A 24471-nucleotide genomic window follows, 5' to 3' on the forward strand; every position below is an offset into this window, starting at 1 on the left:
CTGGTGGCCGGCAGGGGTACCGGGGAGCCAGCAGGAGAGTCGCTGCGTTGAGTCAGTTCGCCGTAGCTCTGCCGACTGGAGGGATGTGACCCCGGAACAGGACGCCCTCCTACAACAACACACCATTCAAACAGAGCACAGAAGAAAGTAAACCTGGACCAGGAGGGGTAAGCACAAATCTCCAGTTTTCTTACGAGGGAAACGTTGTCAGGGGGTTTAGGAACGATGCGTGTGCTCGAATCCCAGCGTTTGCACCTCTGGCGGAGCAGCGATACCTGGATGGTGTTTGCACCCATAGGAACTTCATTCAGGCTTTTGTCTGGGGCATGCTAGCGAGCTAGCTTGGTTAGCATCGCCCGCTTTGCCAGTGTGTAGCGCCTGGTTGTTGTTTTCCTTTTTGGTGGAGACTAAATGAAGCGGGTGTTTACGTTAAAACAAAAGCCACTCGGAATTTAAAGAAACGAGTGTGGTCCGTACATTTTTCCTTCCCGTGAAGGATATAGCTTAAGACCCGCATCGAAAACGGACTGAGGCTCGCCGCTTGCTAGCGAGAGCGCTGCTACAGTTTGAACAGTCTGCGTCCCGCAGCATGACAACGGAACCAGTCCACGGTCATGCGTGCCCACCTCTTAGAGAAACAGCTGTTTTTATTTCACTCTGGGTTTCCGGGCATTTCTGTTGCTTTATTCACATTTGGGGAAGATTTAAGAAGACTTGTAAATGACCCTGCGATATCGTAGCTGTTTGAATCACTTGCACTCACGCTCACGATGTTCACAATATTGTTCATAACGTGTCTCAGATAACGGCTCCTTCTGTTTCCTGCTGGAAATTCCATGCGGTGCACATTACATTTGCCCCAGTCCCCAAACACCCACCCAAAGGCAATGCTTGGGCTTGGAGTTTAAAATTTAAACATGAAGCTCCACCAAAGCTTTTTTGGCCACTTTTTTCTGTTCAAGTTTGCTTTTCACATAACCCACAAGGCTGCTTTTCTATTTTTGGATGGTCTCACCCATGGATGCATTGTGCCACACCGTCAGTTACCCATGTCTGCTTACACCACCACCACCTCCTCCTCCTACATGTCAGAAAGCTGACAATTCCTAGAGTGGCAAAGCTGGCACCCTATTGGGAGCAGGGCATTGATGAGTGTGGGTGTTGGGGCTCTGCCACATTGGCAAGCACACTTGAAATCTCCTGACGAATACCAGTCACGGACCGCAGTAATGTAAAGCCTGCCTTAGTTTGCACATTCTCCTAGCTGTCTGGATTTCTCAGAGAGATTAGGACCACTGGCCTCCTCGTGCTCGCTGCTCTTCAGCCTCCTCGAGCCCCGAGGGGACCTCATCAGCTGCCTGCCAGCAGCGTTTGGGAGGCAATGCTGTTTTATCTCATGACTGCTTGCTCTGTGTTTGGCACAGCACTTGTCATCCTGTCAGCATTAACCAGGCCACGTAGTAGACTTTTGTGGATTGACACCGCAACAGTAGAACTGCTTGCGTCTACTCGTGGCTTACACGCCCAATCTCATTCCCAGTGAACACCAGATTAGATTTTTTTAAAGAATTGGACTTAAAAACACTGTTGGAAGTTAAGAGATATGCTCATGTCCCTGCACTCATTTAGTGCCCTGCCTTTAACGTTGGTTCTTTTGAAAATCTTGCAGCCAGTGCCCTCGAGGGGCAGCAGCTTCCGTTTCAACTTGACAAGCTTGACAAGTTCTGTGATCGTAAAAAAATAAATAAAATTATTTATTTTGTAATATGGTACAGTCTGTGGGAAAAGTGGCTTTATCGAATTAGACGTAAGAAGACAAAACCGCAGAATCAAGTCGTGTGAATTTTAATGTAAAATGTTTCTGCAAAAAACTTTTTTTTTTTTAAAATTCAAAGGAAAGCCGTGACATTACAGATGTAAATTTGCAATTAAATTCTGAACCATCTAGGAGGGAAAAAGTGAAGTCGGGATAGACGTAAAGAATTAGCTGAAGAATAGTTGAATACATGGAGATGGCCTGCTAAAGCTTGAACACTTGGGCAGGGTTGAGTTCATGCCTCACATGGTGACAACAAGACATGACCTACTTATCAATCATGTTTCCACGAACTAGTTCACGGCCATTGTCCCCCATTTACTGTCACCATTGTTGGGAACATTGTACATATGAAGAGGTGGCAGCATGCAGACAGACACAAAGTTCAAGTCGGAGCCTTTCGGCTTGTTGTGTCGGGACCTCGATCTGCCCGTTCAATAGGGATTCAATTCTCTGGGTGTCAAGTAGACTTCCTTATGTGGGATTTTTGGCTATGACAATTTCAAATTTTCACATAACAAGGCCCGAAAACTCTCAATAAACCACAAAATGAAACTATGTTGATATTTAATATTTAATCATCTCAGTGCATGCTGCATCCCTGTTGTGTTAGTATAGAATTCACAAAACTGATAAGATTGGGCTAAATTTGCCAAACTACAGTGTTGAATGGCAACATTGTGCCGTCCTAATTCCAGTCGGCTAGTTTTAATACACGCAATGACCCATTGGTAGAAAAGAGCATGTGTTCGTAAATGTGTGTACCTGCAGCAGCACAGCTGCTGTGCAGAACCAGGCCAGGTTGTTGGCAGCTCAGCTGGCAGCCACACCAAGCTTACTTAGGTTTCTCACACATTTGCTCGGGATGTTGCAGCAGCCCGTGACTCCATTCAAGTTATTTTACAGTCTCGGCTTTTCCTCCCCCAGTTTAAGCTGTTGACCTCTCAAGAGCCCTGTGCAGTTGAGTTCTGCTGGCCAGAGGAATTTGATTTGTAAATCAGATGTCATGCATCATGTGAGCAGCTGATTGCAGAGCCAGTAACAGTGGCAGCCTCCGCCCTGCTTGACCCTCAGCAAATGTGAAGACCTATCACATTGCATCCTGTAATCCCTGGCAGCAGACCCTCATTGCACTGTTAGGCCAGGCCAGAGTCCTGAAATGGTCTTGAGAAGTTTATGTTTCTCAGAGACACTAATGGGCACCAACACACACATAATCACAATTCAACACAAAATATTCAGCATGCGAGCAATAGGCCTGTCTCTATTTTTAAAGTGGCATTACTGTATGTGTAGTGGCTTTTAAGAGATGTGGCACTGCAGTGACATTTGAATCAAGCATAATCCCATTTGCTGGAGTGGTAGCAATCTTTAACTCTGCACTTTTAGCAAACATTGGTGACAGTAGTCATTTTAAAGTAAGGCCTTTGCTTGTTATTTCCATCTTGGCAAGCATGACACGCGTGTCCCATGTTTCACCCTGATAACAGGAGAAAACGCACTGATGAAAAAAGCAGTACAATGTGATCTGTCATTCTGGTTGTTTTACGTGCAGACACTAGTGGAAACAATAATTGCCTCCATGTTTTAAAAAAGTGTATATATAATGTTAGTGGTGCACTGCAGCCTCACTGCAAGAAGGTTTCTGGTTCTCGAATCAAGTTTGCACGTTCACTCTGTGCCTGTTAGGTTTTCCTCCCACAGTCCAAAGACATGTCTATTAGGTTAATTGGTGATCCTGAGCTGAATGTTGATGCGAGGTAGATAAAAAGGTTAAAATGTGTAAAATACTGAAGGAATGCATGATTTGAGTACATATTTCATAACACGTTGAACTACACAGTTTAACGTGAGATTTATTTTCCTGCATGTTTATCATAACTTGATTTAAATTTTAATCTGAAAAAGTATTCATAGAGACCTTTTACTAATCCAACCAAATATGAGCTCAGAGGTGGGCGATAAAGCCCAACAGTTATATCATAATGATATTCCTGAGGACAGTTTTATTGATGTTTACAGCTTGCAGGCAACAACATTTATTAGTGCAAACAAAATCGTTCTTTTGAAATGAGACAGACTACGTAATTCAAAGTGTGAATCTGCTGAAACAATGTGCCAGCAGTAGCATTATGGTGCACCAGTAGGGCAGCAAGGACAATATAGTCACATATTAAAGCTGAAATTAAAAATATTTCCTACCTGATATTTTTCTCTGTTTGACCAGCTGCTTAAAGCCCTCCTTTTCCACAATGCAACCCCATCAGTAATTTCCCTCCAATGTTTGCTCTTCCTGTTGTATGGAGTGCACTTAGCCGGCGATGCTCGGTTCAGTCATTTGTTTACTTTTGGGTTGCACATCAGCAGCTGCTAGCATCTCTTCACACACCTTCGTAGCCTGATTTTACACGACTGTGTTTTTCTTTTGCTGTGAGTGGTGAAACAAATTTGTTGTTTCCACGTTTAGCACGAACAGTTTTGTGGGTACTAAATAGTCATCGGAGGCTGGCGTGCAGCTCCTGCTGTCAAAAACAGGATCTGGCCTTGTCTGATTGTTGCGTGCACTAGATAACATAAACACTTTACATGTTTAATATATTATCGATTGATGTAACATTACACTGTTTTGTCAGTTTTCTGCCTGTACTGTCATGGATGGTAAGTTGTGGCACAGCCCTAGTATGACTTACTGCAGAAGTCAGAGATACTTAGTCTCTTACCACGTGCAATCAGGGCAGGGCATCAGAGTACTTTTGTTCATGTATAGGCCGATCTTCAGTTTAAGCTAAACCTCATTTATGTTACACCCTGATACCTGTAAATGGGGAGTACCCATTAAATCTGTTTATTTTATTGAAAAGGGACAATGCACTTTAACTGTTAATGACCATTTAGGTACATCATATAAATGGGCCAGATGTATGCCAATCATTACACCAGCATAAATATCCCACAATGCAATGCAGTAGTACATGAAAGAAATTGCTAGACAGAGATTAAGGCAACTGAGATCTAAGTCAGTAGCTCTTCCTTTGAAGTGTTTAAATATATGGTTTCACTTTGCTAGGCATAATATACTTTTAAAAATTTTCCTAATCTTTACTTGGTTAATCTTAAACGAGGTTGGGTTACCATGGTAACATATCTCCAGCCAGTTCTCAAGTAGTAATGTGAATGTACTAAGTAGTGCATCCGTAGAAATGTATGCTAATAGTAATTCACAGGACAGGCTGAACAATGGCACATAGCTTGGGATTTCAGATGCAATGCCACATTAATCAAAGACATCAAAGAACTTAGACTGCGACTAACTGTTGTGTATGCCCACGCCATGCTGCATAACTGCCCTTGTTATTTGAAGGTTTAAGTCATAAATTATAGAGGGTTGAACTGAAATTGTTAAAATGAGCACTGTAAGGATACACACTCAGTACAACTGGAAATTTTAGTCCATTTATAGGTCAGTCATGGACAAAACAACTCTTAAAAATCCATAAAATAGAGACAAAAACACGATAAAATTCCAGGCATTCTCATTTTTAGCCTCTTTAGTTCAGTTTCAGTGATGATTTAGTTTAGCTCCACTGCCTAGAGGGGCTCAGAGAGCCTGATGTCTCAGCTCAGCCCAACAAGACAACACTGACAAAAGCACAACACAGGCAGAGAGGGGGGAGATTATAGCTAGATCAGCACAAAAGAAACCCTTTGATTATGTCTGGAATATTAGCCGTATGTGTCTGGGGCTGGCTGAGTATCCCTCGAGGGATTAGCTTTGAGCCAGCCCACCTCTAGAACCTAACCTCGGGAACATACAAAGGAGTCTGACAGGATCCTTATTGTGGTCCTTGAAAGGATTTGAGACGTTACACAGCAGAGCACACCAGAATATTGCTAGCATGATCCTAGTAGGCAGCAAATATCACTATGCCTAACCATGTTTATATTCGGAGCATTTCAGCAGAGCAGGAGACAGTTTTACTCTTAATATTACATCTTTAATGTCTGAATCTTTTACAATCATTATGAAGTTTTCTGTTTTAAATCTTATGCCTTATTGTGCTGATTAAAACTATCAACTTTTGAAGGCATGTTATCTAGTGGTAGACACCAGATGTGTTGTCTACTCATGAATCACAAAATTAATGTTGAGATCACAGCAGTTGACTTTCTTTCGAAATAAGAAGATTTAGGTGAGCTAGCAGCTAGCGATGATCGGACTCCGGTGCACGTATTTACAGTATAGAAAAATCTGGTCAAAGAGGCGTTGCTGAAACTTGGAAACAAAGCCTATGCGAGAAAAACCAGGATGTGGAAAAAATAATGATAGACACTCTGGACAGATGAGTCAGAAGTTTAAAATATTTGGTTGTAAATTTATGGTAGAAGAAGAGCTAAGAGCACTACAACAGGCAGCGCTGAAGAATATAGGTTCTTGAAGGTTTGGGTCTGGTTTTTTTTTTTTTGGCAAAGAATTGATCAGAATTAGTGGCAAATGCAGTTCTACTGTTCATAAGTCTGATCCAGATGCCTCCTGGATGATATTGTTAGTGGTTTTCTGTGCATGTTCTGAAAAACCAGAGTAGAACAACCTGCAGGTTTTTATCTATCACGATTGATGGGTTTTATTGACCCCCAAATTAATTTGTGCAGTGTGATAGCAATCCTGAGCATGTAGTCAGATTCGTGAAGATTTGGCAACAAGAAGAGCCGACAACAGATGGCATGGCCCCCATGGAGCCCCCAGCATCAAGGAGTCATTCTGAGATAACAAGCAAGGCAAGACAGACTAAATCCACAGAAAAGCTGCAGCAGGCACTCTCGGAAACACGTAATGACCTTCGTGCGAAGGACCTTTCAAAGATTGATGCTGTTAGAGGCATAAGGTGGTCACATCTCACTTAGCAATAATGTAAGTTTTGCACTGTGCATGAAGTCACTGACTGAAGTTTGATGTGGCTTTTTTATTTGTCAGATATGTAAAAGTAAACCCTGCATGAAATAAACATGATTGTTTGGACACATATTGTTATATGGTTTGAAAATCATCTCAAACTGGACTTTACTCTACGCTGGTTGATTGTTTGGTTGGTTGTCTGTTTTATTTTGAACATGTAAATAAAATAAAATACATTGTACACAGTAAAATTAAAAGGGAAAAAACATTAATTTGGCATTGATATCTTAGTGTTTATCAATTTAAAATTAGACAATATACATATAGAACTACATATTCTGTTTTCTGCTCTCCCACTGTCACCTGTTATTTAAGCTTAGTTTAGCCTTTGCTGAGAGCATCTACAGAGTACATGTGAATTATTGTTGGGTAATTATCAACGTGGCTGGAAAATCAGTTTGTTTAGTAGGATTGCATGTGTGAAACTACTCGATCTATAAGCATCTTCACAGCGTTAATTACAGCGTTGTACATTTTGTAATCCGGTTCAGTTTGTACCAGAGCTGTAATTATTTTATTTTATCTCTGTAGCTGCTCTGCTGCCAAAAATAGTCATCTGTGAATTAATCCTTCTGCTCTCTACCAGCCAGGAGAAGCAAGGATGAAATCCACAGAAGATTCTTTTTTTAAGTGACTCTCAAACACATTATGATAATGTAAAAAAATATCTCTGATCGTCCTGATTTACATTTTCCACATTGTTTCTCATTTCTGTCGAAATTGTCCTTATGGGACTATGCGGCATGTTTGTTCTTCTTACAGCAGATATTGCTGTGAATGTGAGATAAAATAAAATCATTTCAGGCTGATAAAAATACAAATTGTAACTCTCTAAACAGTAGTGAGGCCGGGTAGACATGGTGCTAAATATGGACAGTTTTTAAACTTCAAAAGGAAACATCAGAGGATCTGAAATGCCTCAGTCATGAAAGCAGTAGGCCTATTTATACAGATGGTGAATTTTGAATATGTCGGTCCAGCAGCAGGAGGGGGAAAATGGTTACATTGTCACATCTCAAAATATGACAGACAACTGATGGGTCTTTGTTCCATCATCATTTCAGCCTTCATAGATCTCAAGACAACACTTTTTGGCAATTAGTCTAATGTTTCACTTCAGACGCTCTCCTCATCCTCTACTCTTTTTCTAGTCATATTCAATGACTGTCATATTCCCAGTGTGCAGGCAGATCGGAGCTCCTGAGTTTCATTCATTCTTCATGCTGCTCGTCTACATGCTGGTAGGTCTCTTTCCGGGAGTCTTAGCTCTTGCGTTTGTCTGAGGTTAGGTGCTCGGAGAAGTGATCAAACGTGTCACTGCTGCTGATCTAAAGACACTGACACCTCCCCGGCACCCTCTACCAACATCCTCCCTCCATCACTACCCCCATCCAAATAAATTCACACAAGATCACCGCCAATCCCCTGAAGGTTTACTGAGCAACTGAACTGATGCTGGCAAGCTCGTCTCAGTCTTTTCATGTCTTTCTTGCTTTGAGTCTTCTGGAGCAGCTCTCCAATTAAGCTACAGCTGATGCTCAGGTTGAAGGGAATAACTAATGTATTTATCTGCTCCTCGTTCAGCGTCCTGCTACTTCCTTTAGCTGACAAGGAGACGTCAAGTACTAGCTACTTGCAGTAAACAGTCACCAAAGATTGCTATAATTACAAAGTGCCAGAAGCATGGTCTCCAGCTGCTCTGATCTGGATGAATCCACATGCTCACAGTGGCAAACGCTAGCCAGTGGCCTACGGTACCCCATTCATCCTCTTTCCCCAGGGCTCTGGAAAGGGGGAACAGCAAGCCAGCTCCTCAATTAAATATAACCCTACATCAAACAGCCTGTCAACATGCATTAGTGGTCCTTTGTATAGATAAGAGGCCAAAATAAATTGCAAGTGCTATCATAGTCACTGTGGCTCTTATGAAATATTCTCAGAAGAACAAATCCTGCCATGCATGCTGATATTTTCTCTCTATTAAATCTTTTTTTCCTCACATAATTTATCCTTTTTAATGATTTATTTTGCTCTTTTGTGTGAATTGTTTCTCTTGTGTGTTTAGCCTTTGCGGTTAAATTCAGGGTTGATATGAAGACGTGCTGTATGCTTGTCTGGTTGGTGCGGCATAAAAGAGATCTAATGTGACAGCAGCCGACCTTGGCGTGTGTGTGTGTCATATCACAGCAGAACCTTTTCCTGTCACACACATTGGATTTGGCAGCTCCTTTTATCACCTTCTTTTTTCCCCCCTTTGCCTGTTTTTCGCATCTCTGCAGACTGACAGTGAAAATAGGTCATTAGTTAGATGGAGAATAAGAGATGGAAACAGGCAGGGGCGAGCTCTGTGTAAAAACTGCCGTGCAATATTAATGATGCTGCAAAGAGCCAAACCTGCACTTTAACTATATGAAGTAGTCTGGAAGTACTGGAAGACTGTGGGTGTGGCTGTCCGATATATCTATATATCAGAACTGCCTTATTTTTTTGTGGCAAAGCAAACAAGGTGCTGGAAAGTTTCCTCAAAGATTTTTGGTTCATGTTGATATGATGACACAGTGACGGTGACTCTGGAGGCCATTTGAGTACAGTGAACTCACTGTCACGTTCAAAAAAACTAGTTTGAAATGATTTAAGCTTTGTAAACTGTGGTCATTAAGGGTTGGACATTGTCATGAACAAAACTCAGGTAGGCTGTTGAGCCTAAGAGCCTTGATTATATTCTGTTTCGACACGGACATCTGAACATATGTTTGCCCAGTAGTCCTTCCTGTTATACTTTAAAATCTGCGGCCTGTTGTGGATATACATTTGGTACATTTTTATCTAAATTTTAATCTAAATGCTCAGTAGAAAGATCCTGATGGACAATGCTGATGAAATTTACATAAATCATACCCAACCAGACCGACCAATGCAATAAGTACAATGAAGGCCAAGGTGTGGCACAAAAATATTCTCCGCACCATTACAGCACCACCCGCCTGGAAAGCAGGATGGATCCATACTTTTGTGTTGTTTGTGACAGGTTATGACTCTACCTTCCAGATGTTGCAGCAGAAATTGAGGTTCATCAGATCAGGCAGCATTTTTCCAACCTTCTGTTGTCCAATTTTGGTGAAATGAAGCTTCAGTTTCTTGTTTTAGCTCACAAGAGTGGCACCGGGTGTGGTCTTCTGCTGCTGTTTATTCTCACCTGCTTCAAGATTGGAAGTGTTACACTAACAAAGATGCCCTTCGACATACCTTGACCTTAGCTTTTGAAAAGTGGTTGTTTGAGTTACTGTCGTCTTCCTGTTAGTTTGAAGCAGTCTGGCCATTCTCCTCAAAACCCTGATATCAAAAAGGCCCAGAGAACTGCCACTAACTGGATATTTTCTCTTTCACTGACCATTTTCTGTAAACTCGAGAGAGAGGATCAAGTGGGGAAATTCCAGTAGATCAGTCAATTTGTGTCTTTAGTTTGGTCAGGTTGAATATGCAGAATAACACAACTGCTGAAGATACTCGTTGAAATGGTCTAATCTTTATTGCCTAATCACTCTTTAAGCTTGGCTCTTGTCACACTGTGTCACTGAAACAACCCAGTTGTCTCATATCAATACTGTGTTTGTGTAACTGATTTTCACAGATCTTGTGTAATGCTGATGTGTTTGTGTGTCCAGAGCCACAGGAGCAGGGGGGATGAACCGCGAGGAGGCCCCGGGAAAGTCTCCTGAAGACATGTACATCCAACAGAAAGTGCGGGTCCTGCTCATGCTCAAGAAAATGGGATCAAATGTAAGGAGACACATTGATTACCGCAAAACTTTGCCATTTGAAGTTTCAGATTTAGGCACGCACAGCTCATGCACACTGTGGTTATTGCTTTAGTTGGCAAAGACACACATTATAACAACCTGAAATCCATTCCCTAGCCAAACCTTCAACTGATCTATGCAGTTTGCACAGGTCATCACCTAATAATGATGTTGTTAGAGTGAAACAACAACAGAAGATAGTCCTCAATGACTCGGTTTATTTGGCACACATTTTGTTTGTTCAAGCAATGTGTGCTAAAGGAGCAGAGAGAAGAAAAACAAATCAATTTCTTTGAAATAATTAATGTTAAAAATCAAAATATTTTGGATCTAAATTGCTCCTCATAGCTGTTTCTGAGAGAATTGCTATGTTTCATTAATCAGCATGTTGAACAGAAGTATTTGACTTAGTCTTTGAGGTCAGTATTTCAATTTGTTTTTACTTTTTTGTGATTTTTAAAGTGACTTTGTTCACTCCTCTTCAGCTTACGCCGAGTGAAGAGGCTTTTCTCCGAAATTACGCAGGTGTGGTCCACAGTCAGATGAGCCAGCTACCGCAGCACAACATAGACCAGGGTAAGGCTGTGACACACACACACACACACAGTTTAACGGTGCAGTCATTTTAGCTGAAGCATTTTTTTATTAGGAAATATTTGTTCATGTAGTTGCAAAATACATTCATGTGAAAAAGTTTTCTCAGCACTTCATGCTGTTCTGTGAAAAATGAACTACGCCCTTACTGCTTCCATAGAAATTAACAGGGCAAGTAGCCACTAGGTGCTGATAAACAAAAGCACTTTATTAATTGATTATAAAATCAGATCTGTTTGTCAGTTGGCATTAATTTAGGTCTGGAGCATTAGGTGTTTAACACACTGCCACACTCTTCCCTGGAAGAATGTCTCACTAAATTCACCCCAAGGTCAGACTGTGCAATACAGAGAGAAATTGCAAAATATCCAAGAGCTACACATCAGACTCCGCAGGTCTCGGTTAGCATGCTAAATGTTGATGTTCATGGCAATACAATTAGAATAACACTAAACAATTATGGCTAGAAGGGTTGCCAGCAGAAGGCCTCTTCTCTCTAAAAAGAGCTGGGCAGCATGGTGTAGGCTTGCAACACTGCATCTGAAGAAACCACAGGACTTCAGGAACAATGTCCTTTGGACAGATGAGACCAAAGTGCAGATGTTGGTACTCTAGAGTCAAATGCGAGGCCATATCCCTGACAGCTGAAGCTTGGCCCCCACCGAGTCATTCAACGGGACAATGTGTTGCAATGACCCAGACGAAGTCCAGACTTCACCCACATTGAAAAGTAGTGCCAGGGCCTTAGGAGAGCGGTACATGAATGAACTCTGGCAAACTTCAATGAACTGGAGGAACTGTGTAAAGAAGAGTGGGCCAAAATCCCTCCACAATGATGTGAGAGACTGTTGAAGTCATACAGAAAATAATGACTTAAGTTAATGATGCTAAAGGTGGTTCTACAAGCTACTGAACCATGTGGTGTGCTTAGTTTTTCATAGGACTGCAGAAAGATGGTTTTGGCACGCCCCAGTAAGTGTTATCCAGGGTGAAAAGAAAATCACTGTTATTGTAAAAAGACAAATTTTTAACTATCTTTGTTTATCAAATGGCAGCGAAATTCATAGAGATGAGGTACCAGCCTCATATTCAACCCCCAAAGGCTCAAAAACCCTGTTGTACTCCTATTTTGCATATCAGTATAGTTCTAATTTTCATAGTTTTTTGTAAATATGTACAAATCAAAGGTGTTTATGGCAGCATGCTATTGCTAAACATTTATAAAACATTAGCCCACAGACACCACCCTTAGAGGAAAAAATGCCCGACCAAAAACAAGGGGAAAATCCCTCCACACACATCATCCTTTACAGTCTGCACCCCAGCAGGCCGAACTGGTTCGCTGACTGTGCACAGGAGGGCGACTCAGCAGCCCACCAGCGCTGCGAGATTACTCACGCCACAAACAGCATGACTGGCTGGAAACAACTGACTCATCCTCAGCTCAAGCACATCACTAGTTTCTCCTCTGCTTTACTTAATGGATAATATTTTGATGTTTGCTCTGTAAATCACTCTTCATTACAGATGTAACCTTACAAATGCTGGTCATGCCTTGTCAAGACAGCAGAGGATGCTGTTGAGCTTTCTAAACCTGTCTGTGGTGCTCCTGAGCTTAATCCACCTGAGGGCGCTATATTTAACAAAATGGTATATGTGAAAAGGCACTGCAGTTACCTAAAAAAGCAGCAGCATTGTTATTTTATTTATTTATTTGTGAGTAGACTTTAGCTCAGTCCAAAAACACATCTGCGAGCTCGGAGTCCCGCTGTCCTCCTGTGGTGAACCTGCTGGGGCTCCGGTCTTGCTTTGCCCTTTATGATATTGGGTTCCCCAGGGGAGCTTCCAGCTTGGAAAATTGGCTTTGATGCTTCACCCAGAGGGAAGTGTTAGGTGTCCTTGTCTGCGTCCTTGCTCTGTGGGGAAACAATCATGTTTGAATTTAGAAACATCACATTTTCTGCGTCGAAGGGATTAGGCTGTGATTATATAAGGTGTTGAGTAAGGTGCGGGTAAAAGGTACGACGTGCTGTGCCGCGCCGTGCCGCCGAAGTACACTGACATTTTGTTAATCGCGCCCTCACTGTGCAGTGTGGGACGCGACATTGAATTTTTAATATGGGTCATTGCATCACTGATGATGTGTATTTCATTATTAGACTGCGTTCCTTCATCAGGCAGCAGAATATAAAGAACTGCAGCAGACAGGACGTATGATCGTGTCATATATTTCAAACTACAGCACCCGAATGGGAGATCAGTACTGGTTTGAAGTCATTAATTTATGATGTACATTTTTCTTTTTTTAACTGCAGTCTAGCTGTCAGTTTATGCTGCTGTGCTCGCCGCCTCTCACTCCATGCAAAGTCTTTGCTTTGTCAATAAAGCTAGGAAGAGTCTCATCAATTATGGAGGAATATGGCGCTCCAAGTCTGCATTATACATCACAGAAACGAACACGTTTAGTGTCATTTGGCGGCGTGCCACTTCCTCGGTGTGCCAGTGGATAATTTGTGGTCTGCACTATGTCTGAGGTATTGTGATTAAGCAACGTGCAGATTGCTGAGAGTTAATCTGTTTTAAATATTGAGCGCTGTGCTGAAGGACAGCGGTTTGTAGGGATCAGCACACATGGGATCTTTTCAATTGGTGTGAAGAGAAAGTCCAGTATTTGATCTCATTTACACTTGGTAATTGGGGAGTAAAAAAAGATGAAAGGAAGTATATTTGTTGCCTGGTAGTGAGTCACACAGCAAGCTGATAAACATAGGTAATTATGCTAATTTTATTCATACACTTTGAGGAAAGGGCGTTTGCACTAGAAAGTATTTGAATGTGTATTTCTGCTGCTAGACAAATTCTCAACACCTGTACCGAGAGGTTTGACTCATGCTGTACTCTATCTAGTTTGCACTGCTCACACTTCATTATAATGACAGGAGACCTGTACCATCCCGCCGGATGAACCAGCAGAACTGTCTGTACCAGCGAGTTATCTTCAGTTGTTTGGGGTTTTCTTTGGTTGCTAAATGAGATTGGCAAGGATGTCAACACTGTTACTAAAATGTTGCCATAAGTGAGGGTGGGTCAAGCTGGCAGTTGCATCTCCATAAACTTCTGGTTAATCTCTGCAGCAGATGCTGAAGCTACAGCTTTAATTATTATTCGCTTCGTAGTACTTAAGGGGTTGATATTGATAACGTTTTATTAATACCAGCATCATGATCATGTTGAATTATAGGCCTCATTTTTCAATCTCCTTATTGAGTTTTTCTGTCTGGGGAAAAATTGGTCTGCCCATGTTCTCAGCGTCGCGAACGGGTGACACGGTCATCAATACTGGTACACTTTCTAAACTGGGACTGGTTTGTGATTATGTGAAACGCAGCGTAGTTTGACCATGCTGACGCAGGATGCTCTGATACCAGCACCCTCAAGGGGTGTCAGCATGGAGCGATAGTGTCACACATGGCGTCATTGATCAGGTGGTGGGGTGCTTAGAGGGCGCTGCGTGCACAGTGGAGTAGTGAAAATGTCCTCTGATGTTATTCGAAATCAAGGTTAGGTTGTCTGCAAGACATCTCCTAAGGTGTAGCTCTGCTGATGTGACTGATGGATAACATCAGGGTTGCCGTCTGCTTAGCACGTTCTGGTGCAAAAATGATGTGCAGCAGAGAAGTGTTCAGTCTTCATCATGTCGAGTGGACTGAGTGGGAATGTAGCTCACATGAGACTCATTTTCTCAGACTCTGCTCAACTACCAGATTTTTTTTTTACTGGTTCTTCCTTGTGGGGAAAAAACAACCAAACAAAAAACAATAGAAAATCAGCTTTCTGCCACTCATATTTCTTGTAAGAGTAGGGGTCACTGGATTTGCATTTCAGATAGTTATAATTGGCTGATTACCATACATGCAAATACAGAATTTTGTTTTGCGATTTTAATCAGGCCAAAGAGGAATTCTCTGCCGAAGGCTCCGTAGCTGAGACGGGGTTTTTTTCCACACAGCTTTTTTTCTGTAACGCCTTAATGAAGTTGTTTTTTTTAATCTGCATAGAAGGATAATAAGCTGTGCTTAAATGCTGTTACCATGTTTGGCATTGAAGTGAGAAATCCTGAAATTGTGTTTTTTGGCACTCCCTTTGAGTGTTAATTGCCACTTTTTGACTAATACTGAACAATAACTGTGTCTATTTAAAGCGAATTAACACGTTATGATGCAGAGACCTCGTTGACACACTAGTTGACGCGCAGTAATACAGTGGTTGTCTTTGTAATAGGGCTTTTTATTCCTCCTCTTTAGCTCTTTTATCCACAGCTTTCTGTAATTGGCGTCATGTCACTTTAAACAATACGGTTTGTCAAAACGCTCATAAAGGCAGCAGTCTCGGGGCTTGTTATCCTTTCTGATTTGACGAGGGAAGTTTATTCCTCCCAGAAGGATGCTGCATGGCCTCAACAATAGAGGTGGAGGAGGAGTGGGGTTGCCATGGCAACCTCAGATGTCCCAGGAAAGCTGACCTTCCCTTCTGGGCCTCGGTGGTGTTGTGACGTGCTACACTGGTAGGAGTGGAGCAGGTGTCATGAAAGGGCCAGGCTGGGGTGCTAATTGCACAGCCTGGCTGTGATGTTCGGGTCTCTTTCTGTCTGTCTCATCCATTCATTCACCGCAGCCATGTTTGATCAATATATTCAGACCAGGTCAGAGCACTGAGCAAACCCCCTCCCCCCGCTTTGTTTGGCTTCTTGGCTTGGCCATAGCCGTATTGATCCTGGCTTTATCCGATTCCTCACTGCAGCATGAGTCTGCTGCCCAGCACTCAGATTTATTAAGTACCACGTCTGCCTCAGTTTCTCCTTATATCGCTATTCCAAATCTGCCAGTAGGTGTGTTAGAGTATGTCTGAAAGAACTGCTTTATGATCTCCTTAACCAAAACTGATTTTTAGTTCTTTTCTCTAAAAACAAATGTTGTTACAAACAGATCAAATCTATCTGTACAGCCTTGTTTATAAAGGATAGCATTAAAATAGTCTTTTTTATTTTTAAACCACAAAGTTGTTGAGATTTATTATCTTGTTTAAAATGACCGTTTAAAATTATGTTGTTGTAATAATTACTAAGCAGGAAGAAGTGCAGGGCTCTGAGCTGACAGACCCACTGTGTTTGGTAAATATTTTGAGCTGGACCACACACACTTCCCCGCTGTGTGTCACGCTTCTTAACTCGCCCCTGCTGTTGTTGAGTTTGGGGGGATGATGGGTGTCCCACGCCTTTATCCCCTGGCCTGACCCTGCACAGATTGTGACCTGAAGTGTTGCTGGTGCTTCCTCGCTGCTACACTAGAGTCATCATGTAGAGGCTGGAGACACCCTCGGGAGTGCAGCTTGGCGCCTTTGACATCAAACAAACTTCTTTTTGGGTTAATTCACAGTTTTCTTGTCCTCTGAGGTTTTTCTGCAGGCCTGTGTGTTTTGCAGTTAATCCCAGGCAACCACATTTTGATTTGTAGTCTCAGAGAAGCGAAGAAAGGCTGCTTGCTTATGAATATGTTCATGTGAACGCATTAATGTTCTTATTTTGTTTCTTTTGTTGGGCTGAGCACATTTACTGTCGCTGTATTCATATAATCCACCATCCGGTGTTGTGCCGCTCTCGTGTGGCGAGGAAGGAGCCAGTGTGAGGTGGGTGGGGGAGCAGGAAGGAGAAAGGGGACTGGACGCAGAGCTGCAACGAAACAGACCGAAAGCTTTTTGCTCATAGGCCGCAACGGGAGTGATGCAGTCGTGATTTTTATCTGTCGCTAGGCAACAGTGTTGAGGGACCTGACGTTTCCATTTTGTTGGCTAGTGTGTGTGTGTGTGTGTGTGTGTGTGTGTGTGTGTGTGTGTGTGTGTGTGTGTGTGTGTGTGTGTGTGTGTGTGTGTGTGTCAGGGCAAAGTGCTCAGATAAAGCCCTTCCATCCATCTGTGGAAGTATTTGGAGAAACTATCGGCTGCTTTATTCTGCCCAAGTTGCTCAGAGCGTGAACCGCCCGCTACACAATAACGAACTCCCATCACACAAAATAATTCAGGCAGGCGTTTATTCTGATGAATGGCTGTTATTACACGCTGCTGCACCAAAACATGATCCGTGCTATTCAGCAGAGGTGTAATTCAGGTCGACTCTCCTATTGTGTGGTATTACATAATTGTCTCTTTTTCAAGCACCATTTATCCCCACGTGGTGTCTCAGAGCAGATGAGGTTTGTGTTATGAGCTGAAGTCAAGCACCATGTTTCTGATACTGTTTTTTTCTTTCTTGTACGGTAGTCTCTTTTGGGTAAGCCATGGGAGGGGGAGCTTGAAAGATCACATTAACCCTCCGCCCCCCTCAAAAAAATCTTGATCTCATCAAGCTCCAGGATGACCTGAATGCGCTATAGAAAGATGCAAATTATTTTCCCAGAGCGATAGCAAATTAAAACAAAATTCTGTTTGTTTGTTTTTTTGGAGGGTCTGTGCCGTCTGATGAGGAGGGTCCGCCCTTTGTGCCAAATACATGTGAAGGCTCACAGTCCCTGGCCTACTTTCATATCTCCATAATAATTAAATCTAACACGCACTTCAGGGCTGAAGAGAAGAAAGGCTTTTTATAGCAGGCACACACGAGGTGCTGATAGAGATTCTTCTTAACCATTTGAAAAGGTGTGGAGCTCGGTGTTAATGAGATTTCTTAGATGTTGCTTATTAGATGGTTTTTATGTCATTACATGCTCATGCGTACTGTGGATGTAGACTATTGCACCTTGCTATCGTTTTTCTCCTCTCATCGTTGAGGTAGTTTTTTTTTAATTTAAGGTTTTGGGAGACATTAATGGGGTCTCCCACGTCATCCTCAAATGAATCAGGTTGGGACATTATCTTCCGCTAGGCTTTTTCACATGTAACACGCAACAGTAGACTTGAAATACTCTATTTAGCTTAGATGAGGGTGCTGCCTGCTTAGAGCTTGCATAAGGGAGGACACATGACCCCCAGTCACTCGTTGTGATTTAGCTAAGCCACTGTATTATCACATGGGTGCAAATCAGCCTCTCCGGCATCACTCTGACTTGAAGAGCTGGTGGAGGAAATGCCCATTGACATCCTATCCAGCAACAGTTATGCAGTGGTGCAAAAGTACTTGATAGTCATGTGACAAAGAAAAGACAGCGTCTTAAAAAACACAAAATCTAATAATAATAAGCAGCTATCTGCACCTCGAGATGTAGCAGAGGGTTTGGAAGTTTGCTGTTTCTGCAGCATTCAGGTGTGTGTTAGCATCAGTCGTGATCTTAGAGAAGCAATAGTTGCTGGTCCAACAATCTGGGGAGGGTTAGGAGGCCATTGCCAAACAATCATTGCCAGTGTGCATCCCAGCAAATTCACCCCAAGGTCAGAAAAACAAAACAACAAAATAAATAAAGTTTCATCTCAGCTTCTGCAGGCCTGAGTTAGCATGTTAAATGTAAATATAGCTTGTCTGGAAGCTTTGTCAGGAGAAAACCGCTTCTCTTGGGTTTGCAAAGTTGCACATTGAGAACAATAACCTTCAGAGATGCAAGACCAAAGTGGAGACGTTTGGTTATAACACACAGTAACACATTTGCAGAAAACCATTTGCCCGCATCGTTTCAGCACAAACAAGTCAAACCAACTGTCACCGCAGTGGTGGGGATGATGATTTGCGCTTGTTTTGCAGCCTGTATAAGTATTTAGAGTCAAATGTGAGGCTGTCTGACAGCTGAAGCCCACACTGCCTCATGCAGCAGGACAATGAATCGAGCAAAGCAAAACATCTGTAAGAATAACTGAAAAAGAAAAGAATTAACATCTTGCAGTCAAAGTCCTGACCTCAGCCTGATTGAAATGCTGTGGGGGGGGGGACCTTAAGAGAGCTGTGCATGAATGAATGCAAACACACATCAATGAACTGAAGCAATGATGTGAAGAAGTTGTGTTGTCCTGTATGTAAAACCTTAAAATTAAAAGAGGGAGAGTACTTCCTTTTTGACAAGTAGATATTTTCTTCTTTGTTTAAACTCTGAATGCCGGAGTGCTTAATATGAGAGAACAGCTGAATATATGAGGCACTGAATTACCTTTGTATATTTTATTTAATGTTATGTGAACAGAAGTGGAAAATGTATATCCACTTATGAGAGTAAAAAAACACACTCGGTGGGTGTGTGTCCAAATCACTTGACAAATCACAGTTGGCAGCAGACTAATGAATGATTTCTTGTTAAGCAGAAGCCAGCTGAGAAAGTCCTTTTTGTGTAGCTGGCAGGATTCATTAGTTGACTCAACACAAATGAGGCTGTAATTATCGGTTGGTCCTCATTAAGGTGGCAAAATGAAACGAGCACAGAAAGAATAAAGGAAATGGTAAACACTGATAGTTTTTTCCACGAATTGGAAATCTGCTGGATTCTCACACAGTTTACTGGCAGACACTCTTGTACTACAGCAGAGGACACTGACTGGTGCTGAAGCCTCAGATTTAAGTGTTATCATTGCAGAGCAGGATGCAGGAGGTCAGTGAGCCACTCAGGGTGTTGCAGTATCTCCAGTCAGAGTGCTGTGATTTCAGATTGAGGAGGGTGGGTTCCCACAGTAGGTGATACATATATGGCGATACACAAAATTACCTGCATGCACCAAAAGGATTTTCACGGCAGGGTATTCCCCTTCGGCTTTATAGTCACAGCTGACAGGATTTACAGGATACCGACGGGATCCTAGGACCTGTGGAAAACTTGTCTGGCTTCACACTTTGAACTCAAACGTGTTTTGGGTTTTCCGATAGCACAAAACATGTGGAAGACTGACCGGGATAGATGCATGTAGCTAGAAGAATGCAATTTGATCCCTCACGGCAGAGAGCGGCCTTGTTTTTTGTGCATGCAGTCCAACAAATGTTTCGCAGACTTGACTTTTTTGTAAATGCATCGGGTAACTTTCATAAGTCTCTGCCCGAGGCCTCTTCTCAAATCTTTCATGACTGGCGCAAAAGTTCCTTAGTATTTCTGTATGGTTGTGTTTGCACTTACTGCTTCTGTGCCTAGTCCAATATTTAGACCGACTCTAAGAAAAGGCAACAACACGTTTCCTGTTAGTCAGAAAAGTAAATGGTTTCTTTTAACAACTTATCTTCTGAAGCTGGAAGTAAAGTTTCCTTCCCAGTTGATAATAAAATCCTTACCTTTTTTGGTTTTCCATCATGTCCTGTCCGGGTGGCTACTAGAGGTGGGAAATATAGCCTCAAAACGATGTCCCGGAATAAAGGAAATTTACGATTATGATATTTCTGACAGTCTGAAAAAGAAACACTAAATAGCTTTTTATCGATGCTTGCAGCTTGTGCAGGCGGCAGCATTTATTAGTGCAAACAAAATGAAGGGCATTTTCCATCCTTTTCCAATGTGCTGTTGTCACTGATGACATACTACCTCATTCAAAGTGTGTATCTATTGCCACAAGGGCCCAGCAGCAGCAGCAGCGTTACAGTGCAACAGTAGAGACACGGCATAAGTCAAATGTAAGCGCACAAGTAGCCCGAGTAGTGTTTTTATTTCTTTTTTATCCTTTCTATCGTACTTTATCGATCGATGCTGGTGTTAGATAAAAAGCATGTCACATTAAAAGTCTGTATTTGTGTCTCACGTTGATTCTCAGGTGCAGAGGATGTGGTGATGGCGTTCTCACGGTCAGAGACGGAGGATCGACGACAGTGACCCTGGCTCCCGCGCCCCTCGTCCCACCCACCTCACCCCCAATCCCTCCCTGCACGTGATCCACACCACCTTTAATCTCCACAAACACGACCCCTGCTGAGCTCAGGAGAGGAGGTGAAGGGAGGATGCCTGAGAGGGACAGAAGAGGACAGGAAGAGACGGGGCGGGGGATGCCTCACCCTCCACCCGGCCTTTTCCACCCCTCGACTCCTCCTCGTACAAGTCGGCGCACCATTACCTGAGATGCACTCAAGTGTGGGTCACTGCGGGCTGAAGCTTTGGCACCAAGGCAGTCAGTGAAAACACTCAGATCGTGTGGATGATTATCATTGGGTTTTTTGTTTTTTTTAGGAGGGTTTGGATGTGTATCGTTCTGTTTGTATTGGGACTTCTTTTTTTTCTTTTTTTTAGCAGTGTTACATGTTGTATCTGCTGTCGCTGGTAGAATTGACCAGCGGGCTGACCGAAGCAAAGAGAATTATAGTTTTGGTCAAGCAGCGAGAGCGATGATTGATGAGTGTTAGAGGAGAGATTTTGATTATTTCTGCTTACCCCGCTGGGCTGAAGTTGTTTTTGGTTTAGCTGTTGTGTTATAAAGGCTTTTGTTTGCTTTCCACCAGGGGCCTCATTTATAAACATGAAAAATGCAAAATGCTCTCCCCTACAGATACAGATGTTAACTCGACCCTGCATTCTGGAAATACAGTAAAATACGTTGAACCCCATCAACAGGACAAAAAAAGACATATATTATTTTGTAGTTCTGCGGAGACGTAAACATTCCCATTAGTGGAGTTTCCGTGTAATTTGGTAAACATCCATCCATCCTTGAATTTTTCTGCCACTTATCCACGTACAGCTCAAAGGGAAGGCACTCTGTGCTTAGATGCTCAAACCTCCCTCCCCCATAGCAGCTGCCTCCAACTCTCCTACAGGGACACTGAGGCTTTGCCGAACCAGCGGAGATGATGTTATCTCTCCTAGCTGGACATGCCCGTAACATCTCACCTATAGGAAACCAAGTGCTCTGGACCACCTCAGCTAGCTAGTTTTAGATGGAGGTGATAGCAGGGTTACTGTGAACTCCTCCCGGGCGATTGAGCTCCTCAGACTATTTGTTACTCTGCTCGTCTTTCTCAGGAAGCTCGTTTTAGCCGCTTGTATCTGTGGGCTCATTCATGACCCAAAACTGTGCATGAAGTTGGGAACATAGATTCAGTGTAGACCACGCCAGCCCGTGTGTTAATCTCCCGCTACCTTCTTCCCTTCCTTTGGAAACTCTTCCACTAGACATATCAACTCATTTCCATCCCAGAGTTGGCACCCCATCCTTTTCTGCCAGACAACCACGCCAGATTTGGAGGTGCGGATTTTTAAATTCGCCCCTTAATACTCCACACGGAAATGTCATCAGCTAAAAGAAGTAAGCCACAGTGATATCTAACCCACCTCTGCTCTCCTTCATCAGGTTAACCCAGAATGTTTTCAAAAACAAGTATGACTTGAGATCTCCGGAATTTTCCGTGTGGCTTGCATGAATACTAGTACGATCAGCTGATTGATGTGTGTAGTAACACTCACAGCAGGCCCGTCATTAATCATTCATCTTTGACTACATGGGTTAGCAGGCTCACGGCATGACCAGCGGGGTCTATGTAAATGAAAATCGACACGTTTCTCTTTTTCTTTTATTTCTTTGTGAAATCCATGGATCGGTTTATAAATGAGGCCCCGCTTGTTCTTTCTGCCGCTTAGTTTTCGACCCGCAGGCTGTAAAAGAGAGAGTGAAGAGTTAAAAACACTACCAGACGTAATCACATCAATCATGAAACACAAGTGTGCACGTTCACCCCAGACGTGACATGTAAAACTTTTTTTTTTTTAATTGTACAGATAGTTGGGAAATAGGAAACATGAATTAAGTGACTTTTTTATTTCTTTATTTTTTAAGTTGTAAGATGAAATTGAGAGTTAGGAAGGAAACAGGCTGTAGTTGTAATTTATTGCTTACCGAGTCGACAACCGGCTCTTCAAACACACCATTAAAGGTGGGAGAACCACGAGTCGCTCTGTAACGTCATCAACCATCAGTGGCTCTTTGCTCACACTAAAGTCACAAACTCTAATTTTTAACTACCTGTAACTAAAGACATGGCGCCAAACACGAGGAGTGCGTGCGATACTCGGAGAATTTAAAAACCTTTCCGCTTCCTTTTGCTTCGGCTGACTTTCAGAAAGGTAACGCAAAGCGGTGCGTTTCTAAATCCTCGGGAGTATGTTTCTGACTGTACTGTATCTATTGCACTATTATCAGTGGGATATTTGCAAAAAAAATACATTTTGATATTTAGCACAGAGAGTCTGTTTGGTTCAGTGGATTTGAGAACAAAAAAAACTTTGTAAACACGTTTTTATCCTGTCAGTGTTTTAAAAAAAATAAATAAATCTTGTTAATTGACACGACTGGAATAGCTAAGCGGATAACACCGGACATGCTTTTATTTTCTAGTGAACTGCTCAGTATTAAATGTGTTTAAGTACAGTTTGTTAACTTGTATAACTTAAAATAACTGTAATGTTTCGACGCCGAGCATGTCTGCCTCGTGGCTTTTAATGTTCATTCAGCCGAGGATCTTCAAAGCCTTGCCACAATGACCATTGTTTGTACATTCTTGATGTTTGTGGAAGCTACTAGCTCTTTTAAAAATGTTTCTGGAGAAAGAAAAACCAACAACAACTAAAAACATGATCTCTTTTTTATGGGTAAGTGTTATCCAAGTGTTATATCCTGTTGGCAATAACTTCTATTTGAATGTCCTCAATCATCGCAATGTAAAAGGCCAACACAAGAAATTTGTCTTTAGGTTGACTTTTATTTTGAAACTTTTTTTTTTTGTTGTCTATGCATTGTTTTGTTTTCTTTGTTTTGTTCTCTCTGAGGTGTCTTACTGTACTTTTTTGCCTATCAGGGTTGTTCTGCAGCCTTTTATTCGAGTTGTGAGTGAATGTCAGTTTGTGCGAATCATTGAACTTTCAGCATGCTGTTGAGTTGAGACTAGGACTGTGCGTCTTTTTACTGTGATCACCTGACGATGGCTAAATTGTCTTCTTTTTTAATGTATGTGTGTTGCCTTTGTTTTGTTTTGTTTTTCCCCCTCTCAAGTCGATGTTAATTAGTTGGTTTCGTTTTGTATGGCTGCTGACCATGTCTTGACTCAATGCTTCCAAATCCTATACCAACTGAACAATTAAAGAACTTTTAAACGGTGAGAACGTCTTCCTCTCGTTTCTTCCCGTTAAAGTCGATCAAACTCAAAGAAACTTTGAGGTGAGGCCAGATCCAGGGAACAAAAGCATTCTGGAGTCATAATAAGGGCAAAATCACAGCTGTTTGTGTTCAGCTTATCTGCCTTAGAAAGAGAATTAACCTTTTGTTCCTGTTGATAAGTGAAAAATGTAGTTTGTAGACCAAACCAAGGGGCCACATTTGATCAAATCTGAATTTTAAGACACTGATCTCAAAACTGCGGGAGCTTTAGCTTGTGA

General features: G+C 42.3%; 1 protein-coding gene across 1 annotated transcript; it reads left to right on the top strand.

Annotated features, from left to right (window-relative positions):
- Positions 1–26: 26 nt before the first annotated feature.
- ctnnbip1 (catenin, beta interacting protein 1) lies at positions 27–24195 on the top strand. The gene is made up of 4 exons (XM_005914944.2): positions 27–167; positions 10436–10550; positions 11056–11146; positions 20867–24195. The coding sequence occupies exons 2-4, from the start codon at positions 10455–10457 to the stop codon at positions 20923–20925; spliced, it is 246 nt and encodes an 81-aa protein (XP_005915006.1). The 5' UTR covers positions 27–167; positions 10436–10454; the 3' UTR covers positions 20926–24195.
- Positions 24196–24471: the final 276 nt, after the last annotated feature.

Source organism: Haplochromis burtoni, unplaced genomic scaffold, assembly GCF_018398535.1.
Source record: "Haplochromis burtoni strain Fernald_Lab_line unplaced genomic scaffold, NCSU_Asbu1 Contig_9, whole genome shotgun sequence".
Taxonomy (NCBI): Eukaryota; Metazoa; Chordata; class Actinopteri; order Cichliformes; family Cichlidae; genus Haplochromis; species Haplochromis burtoni.

Coding starts and splice junctions, on each gene's coding strand:
- ctnnbip1 (XM_005914944.2), top strand. CDS start 10,455: ATGAACCGCGAGGAGGCCCCGGGAAAGTCTCCTGAAGACATGTACATC. Junction 10,551..11,055: donor TCAAGAAAATGGGATCAAAT/GTAAGGAGACAC, acceptor ACTCCTCTTCAG/CTTACGCCGAGTGAAGAGGC. Junction 11,147..20,866: donor GCAGCACAACATAGACCAGG/GTAAGGCTGTGA, acceptor GTTGATTCTCAG/GTGCAGAGGATGTGGTGATG.